The sequence below is a fragment of the Triturus cristatus genome, chromosome 12, assembly GCF_964204655.1.
Source record: "Triturus cristatus chromosome 12, aTriCri1.1, whole genome shotgun sequence".
Taxonomy (NCBI): domain Eukaryota; kingdom Metazoa; phylum Chordata; class Amphibia; order Caudata; family Salamandridae; genus Triturus; species Triturus cristatus.
The window spans coordinates 575,207,371-575,227,253 of record NC_140595.1 but is presented as its reverse complement, the minus strand read 5'-3'; the positions used below and the strand labels follow the sequence as shown (position 1 = coordinate 575,227,253).

Genomic DNA, 19,883 nt, shown 5'->3' with positions numbered 1-19,883 from the left:
CTGAATGGCCTTAGCAAATATAATAAAAAAGTAAACCCTTCGTTAATGCATTATTGGCTGGCCACTACCAGAAGAGCAGTGTGTGATTATTTCTTTTATGGAATGCCACTAGCTGACCCCTAGTATTCCTTGGTATGTAAGAGTATTCACTAACCACAAAAAGAAACCCATGGGTCTATAGATACTGTTGTCGTAGCTAGAGACTTAGCCATTACTGAGTATCCCTTTTAAAGAACGATTTCCCTCACTCACCATAGGTTGCATGCTTCATCATTAGGAACCTCCTGATACTGTGAGGCCTAGTCACAGTATGGGCTACAACCCCCTCTCTGAGAGGGAGGAGCTCAGGTATGTTTTTTGAAAAATACCCAAAATGCTGAACTAGGAGTAATGAGGGCAGCAGATCAAAACAAAGGTGATGATTACTAGTAGCTACAGGGCTCTCAAATACCTTTATTAGTGCATCCCTGGGCACTGTGGGGAATGATTAGACCCGCTTCTAGTGTCAAACAAAAGTTGACATGTTTCAGCCTATAACCCTTCACGGTGGTGTTGCAGCTTTGTTCAGGACCTAAATGCAGTGCTGCTGCTTGAAGTGCTCAAATAAAAAAACAAGTACAATCAAATTACAACTAATACTAAAATGTCAAGTGTCACAGGGTGGAGGAAAATTAGGTTTATGACAGGACAACTAGCTCAACATACATAATCAAGTTTAGCACACATGGCAGTTCTATATGTAGAAGGACCAAAAGTAAAAGTAATTATTCTGCCAGATATTCACAGTGCATGCTGTGATAAGTATTCCCAGTCAGCACTGTTGCAGGGTAAATATAATAAATACATTAAGAGAAGAAGTGTAACATATAGAAAATAACTTGAATAGACCAATGTATGTAAGTGTCTAAATGTTATATTTGGTTCACTGAAAAAATATTGAAACCACAAATATCATGGTATATAAATATTGTGTCAAAAATATAAAGCACAAAAATATTGTTTTCCTATACTTATAATGCAAATGACAAAAATAAAAAAAAAATATTGCTGTACACTAATAACGATTACAAAAATATTTTTCACATATATCTAATCAAAAATAGTAAACATTAAGGGCCTTATTACGAGTTTGGCAGTCCGATCGCCTGAAAACCGTGTCCGCACCTGGTATTAGCTCACAGCGTTAGCGGGGTTTAGACCGCGGCATTACAAGTTGACCTTGGGGCCCGCGGTGTGGCAGTCTTGCAGCGGTGGGCAATGATTTTCCATATCTATCGGTGCCTGTGTGCACATTTCGGATACCAAAAACAGTGGTCCTTGACCAATAATCAATATATCTGAGACATATGCTTCGCTTAATTAAATGCTTTCCTAATCCTGAGCCTGAAAACAGAGAAACTCTTTGAGAACAAAAGCTCGCAATACTCAATATATAGTTCAATCTAACAAAGGACAACATCCAAAACACTGTGGACTAATATACATAAGTTTATTCTTTTGGCAATTTTGCAATATTGATAGGACAGTACGAGGTTGCTCCAAGGAGAAACGTGCATCAAAAGAAGGTGATTAAAGAGTGAGTGAATAAGACAAGAAATGGAAGGTACATAGTAATAAGAATATTCAATCAAATTTAGGCAATGTGGATCGGTTGTAATTCACCGTCCAGAATCCAAGTAACCTGGTCACATTAATTAAATACAGAATTATGTTAGTATATTTCATAAAATGACCCCATTGATGGTCTTGCACGAAAAACTGAATATGTGTCCCAGGTGGTAAAGAGTAGGCGTCGACGTTTCGACCCGTCTTGATGGCCTTAGGGATTTTTAAGCCTTGGCCTTGCGGGACTTCATCAGGACCAAAGAGGGGGCAACCTGACTGGAAGGTGGTCTAACTGAAACACCTAATCAATTTCAAAGGACTTATATCACAGGAAGAAATCCCGAATTTCAATGGATGGAGGGCTTGATGTCACAGATCAATCAAATTCGTTCGCATCAAGGATTCATATGAGAACCGTCTGCGTTGGATCGGCCGTTATTCAGAAAGGATCGCCGAGGCGTAAGGTTCAGTCAAGGCACGAGAACACAATGAATGTGCAGATTCACGGAACGTCTGTCTCCGTTCGAGCCCCAGTTCAGTGTGAGCTCAACCGCGACTTCGTGCCTCAAACGCACGAAGTCGCGGTTGAGCTCACACTGAACTGGGGCTCGAACGGAGACAGACGCTCCGTGAATCTGCACATTCATTGTGTTCTCGTGCCTTGACTGAACCTTACGCCTCGGCGATCCTTTCTGAATAACGGCCGATCCAACGCAGACGGTTCTCATATGAATCCTTGATTCGAACGAATTTGATTGATCTGTGACATCAAGCCCTCCATCCATTGGAATTCGGGATTTCTTCCTGTGATATAAGTCCTTTGAAATTGATTAGGTGTTTCAGTTAGACCACCTTCCAGTCAGGTTGCCCCCTCTTTGGTCCTGATGAAGACCCGCAAGGCCAAGGCTTAAAAATCCCTAAGGCCATCAAGACGGGTCGAAACGTCGACGCCTACTCTTTACCACCTGGGACACTTATTCAGTTTTTCGTGCAAGACCATCAATGGGGTCATTTTATGAAATATACTAACATAATTCTGTATTTAATGAATGTGACCAGGTTACTTGGATTCTGGACGGTGAATTACAACCGATCCACATTGCCTAAATTTGATTGAATATCCTTATTACTATGTACCTTCCATTTCTTGTCTTATTCACTCTTTAATCACCTTCTTTTGATGCACGTTTCTCCTTGGAGCAACCTCGTACTGTCCTATCAATATTGCAAAATTGCCAAAAGAATAAACGTATGTATATTAGTCCACAGTGTTTTGGATGTTGTCCTTTGTTAGATTGAACTATATATTGAGTATTGCGAGCTTTTGTTCTCAAAGAGTTTCTCTGTTTTCAGGCTCAGGATTAGGAAAGCATTTAACTAAGCAAAGCATATGTCTCAGATATATTGATTATTGGTCAAGGACCACTGTTTTTGGTATCAGTATTACACCCAGGTCCTTTAACCATGGGTTACCCCATTTTTGTAATGGCTACCTGTGTGCACATTTCAACTGCAAATGTGTTGAATGTGCACTTATGCGGGATACATGTAGTAAAATACCACCTACCCATTACCAGAGTCGGGCACATATGTGGCCCATCCAGGCAATGAGCAGATAGAACAAAAAGGATTTATGTATATATCCCCGCAAAAAAGGGTTGTATTCTTTGGGGTGAAGATGCTGCTGTAAAGGGGAGACCTGGAGAAAGGAATCTGCGTGGAACTCTGCCTGGAAGAACAGGAGAGGGGTTAGTATGCACCTCAAATCCTTCGTTACTGCGACTCGAAGCTGACAGTCACACTGCCATGGTCGGCTTGTCGGAAAGCCAACTTGTCATACTGATGATGGTGGAGCTTCTCAGTACCGCCCTATGGCTGCTGCCTTTCCCCGACTGCGAACTTGGCAGTCGAAGTTGTGGTGGCTGCTGTTCAGCCACTGTCTTCGGAAATGCAATCCACCCAGCTCATTATATGGCAGTCGACCCATGAAGCTCACCATGTTTGGACTGCCACCGCCGGCACAACAGTCCACGGACCGCCAAACTCATAATAAGGCCCTAAATATATCAACATTTAACAGTGATATAATGTAAATTACATTTATTTAAATGATTAAAAAAATATGTCAATGTTATGCTTACTTAGAAAACACACATATATATGTATGAGTGTATGTTTATTTAATAATTTAAAACTATTGGAATAATAATTGTAATTTATATTTTAATTAACTAATTACTAGAAACATGTAATAACATAACTATATATATATATACATATATAGATATATATATATATATATATATATACACACATAATTATTACTAACTATAAATAATAGAATGTTAATTACACAGAAACATCATAATAATATAAATGTGAACAACATAAACAAAACTATAAAATTATAGGAATAATACATATACTAGCCTCGCTTCCATCTGTGCAACAGTAGGGAAAGCTTTGGACTCAGCAGAGGTAAAATTTACTTTTCCCATCTCGAGTCTGTGCAACAGTCAAAAGTAGGGAAAGGGTTGGACTCAGGAGGGGTAACATTTACTGTTCCCACTCGAGTCTGTGCAACAGTAGAGAGAGAGTAGTTCACTTCAAACAAATAAAATATTTTAACAAATAAAATATTTTAACAACTATATTAAATATTAAGAAATATAACTATTTAAATATTTACAAATTTTTATAAATAAAAAAATACATTTTTACTGCAATGTTTAATAAATATATATTACATTAAAACAAATATTATTATCATAATTAAAATCCACACTGAAGGCCTCATTACGATGGTGGGCAGACCGCCACTGACAAGCTGTCTGTGTCCGTCCACCCAACATCCAGGCCATCAAGCCGACCACCGTATTATAATACTGGAGGTCAGGGGAAAGACCGCCACCTTCGACAGGATCCAAGATCCTGTTGGGGTGGTAGTCGGAATCCCAGCCCTACAACGGAGGCGGTGTCTGTGCAGGCACTGCCATGGGGATTAGGATGTCCCTTTTCAACTGCCTTTTCAGGCCGGTTGGACTGCCATGAAAAGACAGATGAAAATGGAAATTGGGGTTCCCTAGCAGGAGCCCACGAGAGACGGGGTCCTGCTAGGTGGCCTGGGGGGTGGAGGGGTGTGCAGACAAAATATTGAGTTGGAAATTTCAAAGTACAACAATACTGAGTCCTAAATATCGTCAGTGAGAAATTTCGACAGCAAGAATATCGTGGTCAAGAATATCGATTTGAAGGTAAGAAATATCCTTTTTTTAAATATAGAAGCCAATAATATTGTTTGCAAAAATATAGTTGTTTAAAATATCGATTTTTTTAATTAGAGATATGTATTTTAGTATGTATTTTACATGTATGTGATGTATTTTTTTGTATTGTTTATGTTTTTTAATATATGTGTTACATTTTTAGTAGTTATCAATTTTATTTTAATTGAATTTTGCGTTTTTTTTAGTTTCATAGCGGGTTGTGGGTTTGTAGGAGAATAGGGTGGGTAGTAATTTAATTATAATAAATTACTTTTTTATTTTATTTATTAATATCTATTAAATTGAGGTTTTATAGTGTTAATTGTGGGAAGTAATTTATTTTTTATTAATTATTATTTTGTTGTTAATATTAATTAATTAATTGAAAATTAAATCTTGAAATTGTGTAAATAATTTTAGGTGTGTGTTGAGAGGTTAATATGGGTAAAGGGTGGGAAGTAATTTAATTTTAATTAATTAAAAATTAGTTGTTAAATAATATTAATTATTCATTGAAACTTAAGTATGGGAATTGTGTAATTAATTTTATGTGTGTGTTATGGGGTTTATAGGGGTGTAGGGTGAGAAGGTAATTCATTTTTATGTGTTTTATTTGTAATTAATATTTATTTAAATGATAATTAATTATGTTAATTATGGAAGTACATTTTATTTTTAATTTAGATGTGGGTTGTGAATTGTGTGGTGTTATAGGGTAAGATGTAAATAAAATAAATGTATGTAATTATGTTTGTGTTTATAAATAATTTCTAACCCAAAAATGTTTGTTTGAAAAATATTTATATATTTTATTTAATATATTATTTGTAGTATTTGTGATATGTATTTAACATAATAATGTTTTTATTTTTAAAAATCTATCATATTAAATATATTCGTATTTTCATTTTTAACATATTCATTTTTTCAATTTATTTTGTTTTTCAAATATTTTTTGTTTTTAATTTTGAATTGACTTTAGTGGGAATAGTGATTTTTATCCCTCCGCAATCCAACACTTTCTCTACTTTTACACTGACTGGAGTGGGAATAATATTTTTCCCCTCTGCTATCCAACACTTTCCCTACTGTAGTACTGACTGTTGTGGGAATAGTAAATTGTACCCCTTCGCTATCCACACACTTTCTCTACTGTTGCACTCATTGGAGTGGTAATAGTTATTTGTACCCCTCCACTAACTAACATTTCCCTACTGTTGCACTGACTGCAGTGGGAATAGTAATTTTTACCCCTCCACTATCCAACACTTTCCCTACTGTTGCATTCTCTTGAGTGGGAATAGTAATTTTTACCCATCCGCTATCCAACACTTTCCCTACTGTTGCACTGACTGGAGTGGGAATAGTAATTGTTACCCCTCCGCTATCTAACATTTCCCTACTGTTGCATTGACTGGAGTTGGGAATTTAAGTTTTAATATTTTAAAATAATTTAATGTTTTATTTAATAATATAATGCTTTTTCAACATAAATGTTATGTTATTGGTATATGTGTATATATATATTTATTTGTTACGTTTTAATATAGTTTTAAATTATAAAATACATTTAAATTAATAGTTTATTAATTGTTTCACAGTAAATATAGATAATAATTAATATATATGTGTGTTGAACTTTTTTAGATTAAGTTCATTTGTTTTTTTTTGTTAAAATGTGTATTGTATTAAATCTTTTTTTTAATTAAGTTTATTTAAAAAATGTAATATTTATTATTTTATTTTATATATAAAAAGCAATATTTTTTACATCTATATTTATGTCATCAATTCTTTTTTTCCCAATATTTTTGTACTTACCTTTATGAATATAGGATGTTGATATTTTTGACATTTATATTTATGACTCAATATTGTGGTATACGGATGTTTTGGGTGTTGAGGTTTTGTCAGTGAACCCCTGGGGGGCACATGTAGGGCCCCGCAACACATCTATGCACCTTGTGCCAGGATCACAGGGTGCATTGATGTGCACAAAGTGCTTTTTACCACCGATGCTTGTGTTGCAGCCCTTTTCCTGGGCTGCGGCACATGCTGCTGTGGTAAAAAGCACTTTCTGACTGCTGTGCTGGCTGTCTCATCTTAATTGGGTGGACGGGACAGCTGACTCATTGTCCGATCGTCTCCTGCCTGATAGGATGGCGGTAGGTGGTCTGACCGACTGCCATCGTGATAAGGCCCTATACTCTCGCAATCATAGCAAATGTTATTTACAATTAAGGTGCCGTTTTCTGATCCGGGTCGGAAAGCACTCCGACCGAGCCAGATCCGGAGTGTTTTCCGACCGAGCCAGAGTCCTGCAGTCCGACCGAGCGAATACGATGCGGCCGTATGCTGCCGGACTCGGTTCGGTCGGACTCCCATAGAAGTCAATGGGAGCCTGTCGTACGACACGTACATGGGCTCCCATTGACTGAATGGGTATGTCTTGCACAAGGGCACCCCCTACAGTGGGTACGCGTCAGTGCCATCTGCACCGTACATGCCTGTGTTGGGGGACCCTTGGGTCTCCCCCTGTGTCCGAGTCGTAGGGCTGCGGGGACAGGGGGTCCGACGCGGACCCCCAAAGGCAACCACCCGGATGTTTTGCGAGCCAGAGTGTCAGGCTGTCCGACGCGTACTGGTTCGGTCATAAATTGCATCCATTGCACGCCACGGTTAGCTTACGACCGAGACGTACGGAGCGGTTCTGACTCGGAAACGACTAGGTCAGTGAGTTTCATGTAGCTCGCATCGTACTTGCTCGCTCGTACAGCTGTACGAGTCGGGTGGAAAACACGCGTAAGCCTTGTAGTTTTTCTGGCCGGATCACATTCGGTGCCCTTCCGACCCGGATCGGAATCGCCCCTTAAAAGCAGAGCACAATTAACATATGACTTAATAAATAGCACCGTTTTTAATGAATAAATATCTGTTTTTACATTTATTATTACTTAAATAACTTTCTACCTTATACTTCTACAAACTAAACAACACACACCTAAAATATATCTTAAAATATTTACTAATTACACATTTTACATAATTAATTATCAACTAAACAATTAATAGCAATTAACTTATAATAAAATAATTATATTGAATTAACTTCCCACCCTTTACCCCTACAGACCCAACAAGCTGCACCTGATATATAACTATAATATCGTAAGTACACAATTTACATAATGAATGAGCAATAAAATAATAATTAATAATTGATATTACTTATTAATTATTATAATTAACTCCTTCATACCCTTTACCCTATCAAAAACTACAACGCACACCATGGGCATCATTAGGATGCCATCCCGACATAAAAAGGGACTGCCGCCAGCACCACCCGCCGCAATGCCAAATATGCATGTTGTGCATTTGCATGCACAACGTGGCAGGCACAGCGCGGTGCCTGCCATGTTGTGCATACAAATGCAGGGGGGTACCATAGGTACCCCCATGTGCACCCCCACCCCTTAAAATTCCTGGGGGCCCACTACGTGCCCCCATTGGCAAGGTTGCCGCCACGGAAAGGCAAATCCCCACATATATCGTGATATGGACAGCGGTGTCTAACAGACACCGTCACCATATTAAAACTTCGATGAGTCGACCGGGCAGAAGACCGGCGGACGGTCTTTCCGTCCACCGGGGTCCCCCCACCATAGTAATATGGCGGGGGAAATGGAATGCGGGCGGGAGAGAATGTCGGGCGGATCGCCACCACCATGCGGGCGGTGGCGATCCGCCGGACATTCTAATTGACCCCATATATGCACAAATCAATTAATTATACAATTTAAATAATTATCAATTAAAAAATTAGAACTATTTTAAAATATTTTTGATTAATTATAATTAAATTATTTTCCACGCAATACCCCTACAAACCCCACAGCCTGCACCTAAAACTTAACGCACTTAAAAAAGTGAATTACAAAATTTACATAATTAATTTAGAACACATACACTTAATAAATATACTAAAATGCATAAAAATATTAAAAAATGATATTGGTAATATCGTTTATAAAACTATTGTTGTTAATAACATAGATATTTTTAATATCAATATTAACAACATAGATATTTTTAACATCTGAAAGAAACACGTTAGTTATAGTTTCCTTACCTTAGAATTATCCCCAGGCATCAGACTGGAGCCGGAAAGTTTTTTCGTCAGCAGTACCTCTGCGCATCGGAAGGTGGCGTCATGGTCACCGGTATGATGTCGCGGTAGCTACTTGTGCCCTCGTGCGCTGATGTCAGTTCTTTCTTTTTCCATGCCAGCCAGCGCAGATTCGGAGAGAGTGGTACCTCCAGTCACTTTTTGACTGACTATTTCTATACTTTTGTCGACTTAATTTTTTGAGTCCATCGACTTCTGGTACACGAGGGATGCCCGGCTTCAAGGCATGCGGTTCCTGTAACCAAATGATGTCGGTTACGGATCCTCACCACCTGTGTCTCTTTTGCCTGGAGCACGACCACGACTCTAAGTCATGCGCCGACTGCCGATCAACGGTGCTGAAGACTTTGTGGGAGCAGTCCCGAAAGCTGCTTAAGCGCCGGCAGTCGGTCATCACTACTCATCCAAGTCATCGCAGTTTTCGCACTTGGGGTCTGGTAAGTCGAACCATAAAAATAAGTAGAAGAAGCATTGTCGCTCTTCGACTTCTCCCCATTGGTCGGCTGACACGACGAGGGATGCTGGCGGTGCCCCTCCCGTGGCTCCATGCCTGGAGCCTGAAGGGTCGACTCTGGGCTTCCCTCCCTTCCCGGGACCTGGAGCGACTCCCGCCCAACTTCGTAAGTTTTACGAGGCCATGTATGTCATCTTTGGGCAGCCTAAACCTGCTGGTGCGCCTTCCGGCCCCGCAGACTCGGTTGAGGGGTCGAGGCCTTCTCCGCCGTCGGCTCCAGCCACGGGACCGCAGGCCCCCCTTGGATCCAGGCCTGGATCTGGATCGGCGCTGGTTGATCTTATTACACCTCCACTGTTGCCGCTTCCTCCGGCACCGCAACCACAACCGACGCTGGTCGTGTCCCAGCTGGCGTCAACCCCGGCCTCCATTCAATGTGGACCCAGAGCCGGACTGCCGACGCCCGATGCTGGATCCGGCGCCGAGTGGGGTTTTTGTGCCCCTGTTCAATCCTGAGGTCTCTTTTTGGCCATATTGGCAACCTGAAGATGAGGAGGAGGACTGGGAGGGGTCAGGTGACACTTTAACTGATCATATGGAATCTGAGCAGGACTGGAGAGAGGAACTGGGGGATGCCAGTGGTCTTGACACATCTCCTGACCTTGGCATGTTGTCTCCACCTACCGTGGCTACAGAGGAGGGATGTCATATGCAGTGGTGTTGTGTAGTGTGGTCGAAGCCCTCATCCTCGAGCTTCCTACAGTGGCAATCAGGACTAACCTCCTGACAGAGGTGCTTCAGCCGGCAGAGCCCCTGCTGCTGTTTAATGAGGCCTTTACCAACGTCCTTTTGGGCACGTTGTACAGGCCCAATACGGGGGCGCACATGGATAGGATGATTGCCCGACGCCACCACCCGATTCTCTGGGTGACCCCACTTTACTTTCCCAACACCCCACCCCAGAGAGCTTGGTGGTCCAAGCCTCCACTTCCAAGAGCGCATTCCCTACCACTCCACTGGAAAGAGAATCAAAGAAGCTGGACCATCTTGGGAAGAAAATGTTCTTTTCCGCCAGCTTGGGACTGCAGTCGGTAAACACCGCATGTCTATTGGGCCGTTAGTTCCACTCTGTGTGGGATACGGTTGTACAGGTGCTGCCTAAGTGTCCGGAGGAGGCCTGGACAGTTCTCTCCCAGGCTGTCGCCGCCGGGAGGGATGCGGCTAAGTTTACCATCCGTTGTGGGCTGGATACCGCCAACTCTCTAGGCAGGACGAATTCCACGTCTGTAGCCATTCGTCGCTACGCCTGGAGGAGATCGACTGGCTTTTTGGTTGATGTCCAGAACACCTTGATGGACATGCCCTTTGATGGCCGTCGCCTTTTTGGCAACAAAGCGTACAACGCTCTAGAGCGTTTCAAGGGCTTTTCTTGGATCTCAGGAATGTCAACCTCTTCCTCCGAAAGGAGAAGTTCAAGATGTTGAGGCTCGCTCAGGTCTTGTCTGCCCTCGACCCTGGAGACTGGATGGTAGCGTTGGACTTGCAGGACGCTTATTTTCAAATCCCCGTACTGCCGGCCCACTGGCATTACCTGCGGTTCACGGTAGGCCACGAGCATTTTCGGTTTGCTGTGCGCCCCTTTGGCCTTACCAGCGCCCCTCAGGTGTTCACGAAAGGGATGGGTGGTCGCAGCTAATCTGCGCAGGTCAGGGGTACCAGTCTTCCCCTAGCTTGATGACAGGCTGTTGAAGGCGGGCTCACCCCAGGCAGTCGTCTCACACCTCCAGACTATGGCCGAGCTCCTGCATTCGCTGGGGCTCTACATCAATGTGCCAAAGTCACACCCGATTCCCTCTCAAAATCTCTTCATCGGAGTGGTTCTGGACACGGCGCAGTTTCGGGTTTATCCTCCCAAACAGCGATCTTTCGGCCTCTATCCTGGGTTTCAGTCAGAATGACCCTGAGGCTGCTGGGCCTCATGGCCTCCTGCATCCTGCTGGCCGATCATGCCAGGTGGCATATGTGGGTCTGCAGTGGGACCTGAAGTTCCAGTGGGCGAAGCATCAGGGGAATCTGTCCGATTGGGTCCAGATCTTGGACGGCACTGCTCAACAGTTGCAGTGGTGGGTCACATACCAAGGATTGGGTCAATGGCAGATCCCTCTCCCTTCGCCAACCAGAGCAAACGGTGGTGACGGATGCATCCCTTTTGGGATGGGGCAGCCACATAGTAGAGGCAGAGATCAGAGGCCTCTGGTCTCCGGCGGAGTCCGGGCTCCACATCAAGCTTCTGGAACTTTGGGCAATTCGCCTTGCACTCAAGGCATTCCTTCCCTCTGTCTGGGGAAGAGTAGTACAGGTGTTACCGGACAACACCACCGCCATGCGTACTGCAACAAACAGGGTGGAGTCGTGGACCCTATGTCAGGAGGCCCTCTGCCTCTGGACATGACTGGAACATCAGGGCATATCCCTGGTGGTTTAACATCTGGCAGGTTTCCTGAACGCCAGGGCGGACAAACTCAGCCGCAGGTGCATGATGGGACACGAATGGCATCTTCACTTGGAGGTGGTGCAAGGTCTCTTTTGACAGTGGGGAGAGCCTTGGTTAGATCTATTCGCCATCGAAGAGAACGCGCAATGTCAGCAATTCTGCGCATTGGAATTTTCAAGGGGGCACTCGCTAGGCAACGCTTTTCGTCGCAAGTGGGGTTGCGATCTGTTGTACGCATTTCCGCCTATATCACTTCTGCCCAGAGTGCTGAAAAAGATCAGGCGCGACAGGGCCCAAGTCATTCTTGTGGCTCTGGATTGGACACGAAGAGTCTGGTATCCCGAGCTGCTCAACATGGCCATCGATCTTCCGATCAGACTACCTCTTCGGGAGGATCTGCTGTCGCAGCAGCAGGGGATGGTCCTCCACCCTAACCTGTCCAGCCTCCACCTCCTTGTGTGGAGATTGAGCGTCGGCAGTTGACGTCTTTTGACCTGCCTCCTGAAGTTTGTGATGTAATCCTGGCAGCTAGGGGTCCCTCCACTAAGACGGAATACGCCTGCCGGTGGAACAAGTTTTTGGCATGGTGCCCAGCAAAGGCTGTGGATCCCCTTTCTGCCCCTCTTTCTGAAGTTTTCTTGTTCCTTCTTTCTTTAGCCCAGCAGGTCTCTACTCTGGACACTATCAAAGGCTATATTTTGGCCATCTATGCCTTCCTTAGGCTTCCTGATCAGCCTTCTCTTTTCGATCCCCGGTTGTTATTCGTTTCTTAAAAGGCATAACTCATCTCTTTCTTCCTATCCCCTTTGTTATGCCTCAGGGGGACTTGAATCTGGTCTTAACTTTTTTAATATGAGCTCCCTTTGAGCCACTTCACAACTGTCCTTTAAGGCTTCTGACGCTTAAAACTGCTTTACTGGTAGCCATCACATCTGCCAGACGGATGAGTGAGCTCCAGGCCCTTTCCTCCAAGCCTCCTTTCCTGTCTGTCCATCCGGACAAGGTGGTTCTCAGGCCTCGTCCATCCTTCCTGCCCAAATTTGTCACTGCTTTTCACATCGGGCAGACCATCACTTTGTTTTGTGTATCAAAGCCTGTTATTCTCTGGCAAAGAAGTAGCCTCCAGTGGGGCTGCGCGCTCATTCCACCAGGGCAACGGCTTTGTTGCACACCTTTACCAAACACTACTGCCTTGACAATCAAGTCCGGAGAGACGGCTTCTCTGGCCGTTCTCTTCTCCAGGACTCTCTGGTGTGATCTTGGTTCGCAGACCCACCTCCGGGTTGGTATTGCTGGGGTATCTATTCTAAGGTGAGGAATCTATAACTAACGTGTTTCTTTTAGATGAACAAGTTACTTACCTTCAGTAACAATATATCTGTAAGAAACATTAGTTAGTTATAGATTCCTTACCTCCCCACCCATCCTCCCCATTCTGTGAACTGATTTCTAGGGTAAAGGATGTCCTTTCAGGGCCCTACTTTTGTGCACCAGTGGTCAGTGTCTTGCATGGCTCTGCGTTTCTGGTGCGGAAAGTCATGTACAGAAACCATCGACGGATGCGGAGCCGACCAACGCCACGGAAAACTTTCCGGATCCAGTCTGATGCCTGGGGGTAATTCTAAGGTAAGGAATCTATAACTAATGTTTCTTACAGATATATCGTTCCGAAGGTAAGTAACTTGTTCATCAATATTGCTTACCTTAAAATTGATATTCTTGTCAATTATATTTCTGCACACAATATATGTGCATCACGATATTTCAAACTCGATATTTCTGCATCTTGATATTTTATTTTCACTATTTTGTCAAATACCGTTATATTTATGAATCTGTACTAGGTATAGGTCATCTTCAAATGTAAAATCGAGGTATGCATGAGTCATGACTCAGAAGGAACTGGAGTGGAAATTCTCTTTTCAGTAATTCTCAGTCATACTTGAGTCCAAGGTGTAGACAGAGTTAAGGTTGATAAATTAGAAGTCTGAGCTAGTGATGTCCCTCTCCCACCACAATGTACTGAGTACTATTCAGACTGCCCACATTGGAGCCCATGTGATGGTGTCACTGTGTCACAGGATGGAAGATCTCGTGAAATCGCTGTTCTAGCCATCTCTATGTAGTTTATACACCCACTTTTGTTCCCTGATGAATAAGAAGTGGGTAGCATTGGTGATGATTGGTGGCACATTGGGTTTATCAAGGACTGTCTACCTCAGTTCCTCCACTTGATGTCCCCTTTGGATTAAGTGATTAGTGATTAGTGAGTTTGGTTGCCTGCTATCTTCATCTGAGGGTGCTCATATGCTCCATGATCCGAGTTTTCACCTTACGTGTTGTCATTCCAACATACCTGAGGCCACACAGGCAAGACATCAGATACATCAGTCTCTTGCTTTTGCAGTTTGTGTGTTGTCACTGTTCCCAAGGTCTATCTTTACCAATGTCAATCTCAGTTGAATGTGTAGTCTGTGCGCAAACACTGCAAGACCCGCATGGTAAATGCCCTTTTACAGGGGGCAATGCCCAGAGTGTGTCCTGCCTGATGGTATTCAACACTTTTTGTCTTGTATGTACCAGCTTATATTTCAGATTGCTGTTCCTTTTAAAAGCAAAAAGTGGAACCTGGACTGATCTTTCCTTTCGGTTAGAATATGCCAATTCTAACTAATTGATTTTTTGATCAGACTGGAGAAAGTGCAGAGTTTTTTCACACACACCATTCTCCCTGTGGATTCTTTTGGTTGACAGATTTCCAGGAGTGCCTATTAATTGTTATTGCAGGCTCTCTTAGCTGATTCCATCCGAGTGGAGACCGGTGCTGTCTGTCTAACAACTGACATGACAATGTCCTGGCATGTTCCTTGTATTTTTAAACATTGGAACAATTGCACTTGAGCCGCCAAAAATGCCTAAAAGGGAGATTGTCTCTCAGTGATTTCGGGTAGTAGCTTTGGTAGGGCAGTAGAGCATTTTGAGCCATTGGCTTGTTGTATACCTACGCGCTGGGGGTACGCACCGTACATACACGGGTGGGGGTACGACTCGAACGTACAGGGGTGTACATACACGGGGGTTCGACATGTACAGGGGTGTACATACACGGGGGTTCGACACGTACAGGAGTGTACATACACGGGGGGTTCGACACGTACAGGGGTGTACATACACGGGTGGGGGTACGACTCGAACGTACAGGGGGGTACATACACGGGGGTTCGGCGCATACTCACGGGGGCTGGGGGGGGGTACGGTGCATACTCATGGGGGCTGGGGGGGTACGGCGCGTACTCACGGAGGCTGGGGGGGGGGGGTACGGCGCGTACCGGGCCCCCTATTCTGGTCATTTTGCGGCGTACTTCACTTTTCCGGCACTTTTTGGGTGCCGTAAAAATATTGCCGTCCGGACTGCTGTCGGTTCGAATCGTACTTCCTGGGTCGTGAAACGCTGCCTGACAGCGTCCCGACGTCACGTCGGGGCATTCCCGGATCACATTCGTATGTATATTATCGTCGGACGGTGTTTTTTACGATTCGTACGGAAATGGTGTTTCCATGCGAATCGTACTTCCATGTTTGTAAAGTTTTACAACCGGGTACGAGTCGGACGGAGAAAACGCTCCGACCGACGGTTCGTACCCGGTTTTTCCAGGATCGTAATCGGCACCCAAGTAGTTGGTTTTTACTTCAAAGGAACATCCACCAAGAGTCGTAGAACATCCTTTGTATCCTGGAAGTAGGTAGGAATCTCAAAAAACAAGGACCTCACAAATAAATCCACAAATTGGGAGAGAGGTTCTAAAAGAGAACCAATCCCAGAAATGATCAGTTTACCCAGAGGTGGCTGCTGAAGGTGGTGGATTTTAGGCAGGGCCTCAAAGTACGGTGTGACCGGGTCATTAGTTATCAGGAAGTCCGCTTCCTTTGAGTTCACCCAGCCATTATCTTTAGCTTCCTCCACCATAGACTCCATGGCAGTCGATAATCTTTTCATTGGTCACACTTGAGAGGACGGTATGAACTCCTCATATTGAGTTGTGTGCGGCACTCTGCCTTTTATGTTGTTTTGTCCACGACAACCATTGCCCCATCTTTATCCGCCGGTTTAATGATGATAGAGCCCTCCATACTCGAAGTATATACAGCTAAACGTTCTTGCCTACAGAGATTATAGAACTATTGTTTCTTAATTCTAGTTCTAAGTTCTAAATCTTTCAGGACCGCTTTCTCAAAGGTTACCACCTCTAGAGGGACCAGTTGGGCTGGGGGATTGAAGGTTTGTGTTCATTAGAGCAGTTTTCATATTGTCTTCAGTGTTCTCCTCCAAAACATATTGCGAAATTATTGGGTTAGTTCTTGATGAATTTGGAATTCATTCCCATTGTAGGTAGGAACAAATCCAAGTCCTCTATTAAGCACCTTCTGATCATAGGCATTCAACATTTGGCTAATGAGATTCACGACCAAGGGGCAGATTCCGATGTCGGACAGACTGGAGTCCGCCCGACATCGGACAGGAACTGGAAGCGAACAACTTATTGTCATTGGTTCCAGATCTGCAAGTAGAATACGACCGAACCCTGTTAGGTCGCAATCCTATACTTGACAACGGGAGCATGAATTCTGAAATGCGAGTGAATTACCACCCTCTTGTAGAGGGTGGTAATTTGCGAGTGTTTTGCGACCGCAATTGTGGTCGCAAAACATTCAGGCATGGCTTTGGGTTCGCTATTAGGAAGGGAACGCCCCTTCCTAATAGAGACTCGCAATTGCTAAATAGGGAGTCGCAAATAAATTGTGACTCACTATTTAGGAATTGTACATGGCCCTGTGACATTTTGCATGCGCAAACGGGTCGCAAACCCGTTTGCGCATGCAAAATAGGGTTGTACATATGGCCCTTAGTCACTAAGAGGTCTATTAGGATGGTGGTCGGAAAATCACTCCGACTGCCATGGTAGTGGGAAAACACCGCCCTCTAGGACTGCGGCATAACCGCCAGACCAATTAGTATGCTCCGCAGTCGAAATCTGACCGCGGCGGTACGATCGCGGCATTTAACATTGTGGCAGTTGCTGCTGCCAGCAGCATCGCTGCGATGTCCAAAAAGCATGTCGAACATATCCCTGCACTGCGTGCAGTGCCTGCCACCTGGTACAGGGACATGTAGGGGGGTTAGCTGCATCCCCACAGATGAGGGGTACGTCCCCAGGACACTGGTGTATGTCCTGTATATGAGGTTAATCCGTTTAATCTCCAAATATGAATAAATAAATTCAAACCAAATGTTTCACTGGCATTGATATATTCTTTGTTCAATACCTTTCCTTCTCAATTTAAACTCATTTGTAGTTTAGACACTACATATCCCAACATGCATTTCACTGGTCCCAATGCATTTCAGCCGTTCGGGCCTTCATCTGGGGGCAATCTGTAACTAAATTATAAGAGCCATCGCTCAATATACTGGAGGAAAACCACCTTTGGAAACCACTTGTTAAACTTAATCAGAAAAAACAATCTGATTTTTACTTAGTTTTCTTTACATGATGTGACCGGACGCATCAAACTGGTGAGTGGTGTAACGTGCTGCATCAATCAAAAGGCAAAATGTAAACGCGTGTCTAACTCATGGATGTTTTTGAAAAACTATGTTAACGTGTCCTCGAAGTGCCCCAAGTGGCTACATAAGACCATGTCTTACTGTTTATTAGTTCGTGCACCGGCCCCATTTTAGCAGTCCAGTTCCGCGCGCCAGGCATCGTGCGGACTGCTACTGGCGGAAAAGTGGCGGGCGGGAAGTCTCCCTGCCGCGGTCATCACTGCCATGCTAATGGGACCGGCGGTTTTCTGAGTTGCGATCGCGGGCGGGTGACCGCTGCCGGCCCGGCAGATGCCACCGCCGGCCCGGCGGCAGCCATCTGACCACAATCCTAAGAGACCCCTTAGTTACCTATATACATTTATATTTTCAAACACTTTACGAAAAAGTAAACTAAATTAATTATCATGTATTTAACTGTTGTAAGAAGATTTATTACAGCTGGCCATTTTATTTTCCTATGTTCTGTATTTGTACCTGAAAATGAAGGTTACCTATGCTGCTCTTGATCATTAGCAGTGCTTGTGGATCTCAATTCTTGCTCAAAATATAATGATTTCAGGAGCATAATTTGAAGTCCAATTTCCACAAGGTTTTAAAAATCAACCCAACAGGAAAGAGTTCTGTATTTATATTGAATGAGAAGTCATAAGAGGATCAGGCATGGATTCAAAGAGATATTGTACTGGGGGCTATTTAGCTAATGGGAAAATGAATGTGGATGACTTTTAGTGGTTGTTTTTAATGTTGGTTACGTACTTAATGTAATTGTAGTATTGTCTACGTGTTTTATAATTTTAAGTAATTTAAATAAAAATAATGTATGCTACGTATTTGCCATATTTTTTCATCTCACTATCTACATGCCTAAGGGCAAAAATGTTAAGCCACAGAGTATGGTTTATTTGTTTAATACATTTTGCTGAGTTTTTGTGCTGGTATGTTTCACAGACCTGTGTTCCAGAGGCATTCAATCACGTCAAAATTGTACAGGCTCCAAAAGACTGGCCGACTAAGGGAAAAATCACTTTTAAAGATTATCAAATGAAATATCGAGAAAACACTCCAGTTATCCTAAAAGGGCTAAACTTGACTATTAATGCTCAGGAATCAGTTGGGATTGTTGGGCGGACTGGCTCTGGTGAGACATTTTCTCTCATTTCATTACATAACTGTATCTTATGTTTTAAAAAAGCTATATGCTTTGTTCTTCATTTTGTCTGCTCTAATGTAATTCAAACACATTGAACATAGAGTTATGTTACAAATCTCACAAGACGAAGTACATGCAAATTAAACCACTTTCTATGTCTTCCTCTGGTTGTCCACCACCGCACTGTCTCAATGACATCAAACAACTACTCATTCCAACCTTTATTGAATTGCCACCACTCAAATGTGCCAAATCAGGTATACAAATTCAACCCTTGTTTTCATTAAGCAAAAAGAGCTGGTATACACATATTAAAAACTCTACTACAGTCAAAAGAGAAATATTGTCCGATTCTTAGCCACCCGAAAAATAAACCTTAACATAACACATAATCTCTTTTTAAAAACATTTTTAAATTATATTTCCCAGACAACGGTTACAACAAAAAAGAAAAAGCTGCACAATCACAGGTATAAGCATTACAAATAACCCTATGTACAGTTAACCATATAATTCCTCTAGTAAAAAGAAGACAATTATTTACGCCAGCGCAACATTAATTAAACATTCATATTGCATGATAGCAAGAATATAGAGAAAGCATAGGCAATTTATGTATCAGACCTACTCCATCAAGGGGCCCCAGAATTTCCTGCCCTGTTTCCCCACTCTCTGTCCCTTGCATTTGTACAGTGCCAACTCCAAATTACATATATGGAGCATCCTAGCATACCACGTTTGATACGCCGGAGGGTCAGCATCCTTCCATTTTGATGCCATCAGCTATTGGGCTACTGCCATTGAAATAAGACAAAAATATACCTCTGTCGATTCTAATTGTGCTTTCTCATCAAAACCTAATAGCATCATAGTTGGCGAAGTAGGCACATCTTGTCGTAGCACCTTATGCTAAAAAATGTCAATCCTCTTTTTCAGAAGGTTTAGCTTACTGCACTCAAAGAACATATGAACCAGATCTGCAGGGCCTTGCCCAAATCTTGGGCAATCATCATTTTCCCTTTTGCCCCATCCAAACAGTTTTGCCGGGGTAAAATACAAGTTGAAAACTGTTTTGAAGTTATGGGCCTTCAGATTGGCGGAAAGAAATACTTTCTTT

The 19,883-nt window shown here is 43.1% G+C and overlaps 1 protein-coding gene across 3 annotated transcripts in view; it reads left to right on the top strand.

The window, feature by feature from the left end:
- Positions 1 to 19,883, top strand: part of ABCC12 (ATP binding cassette subfamily C member 12) — a 907,115-nt gene that overhangs the window by 693,946 nt on the left and 193,286 nt on the right. For all 3 annotated transcript variants that reach the window (XM_085640128.1, XM_085640130.1, XM_085640129.1), the window contains one exon: positions 18,565 to 18,754. In XM_085640128.1, the coding sequence (XP_085496254.1) occupies positions 18,565 to 18,754 (190 nt within the window). The remainder of the gene's footprint in view (positions 1 to 18,564; positions 18,755 to 19,883) is intronic.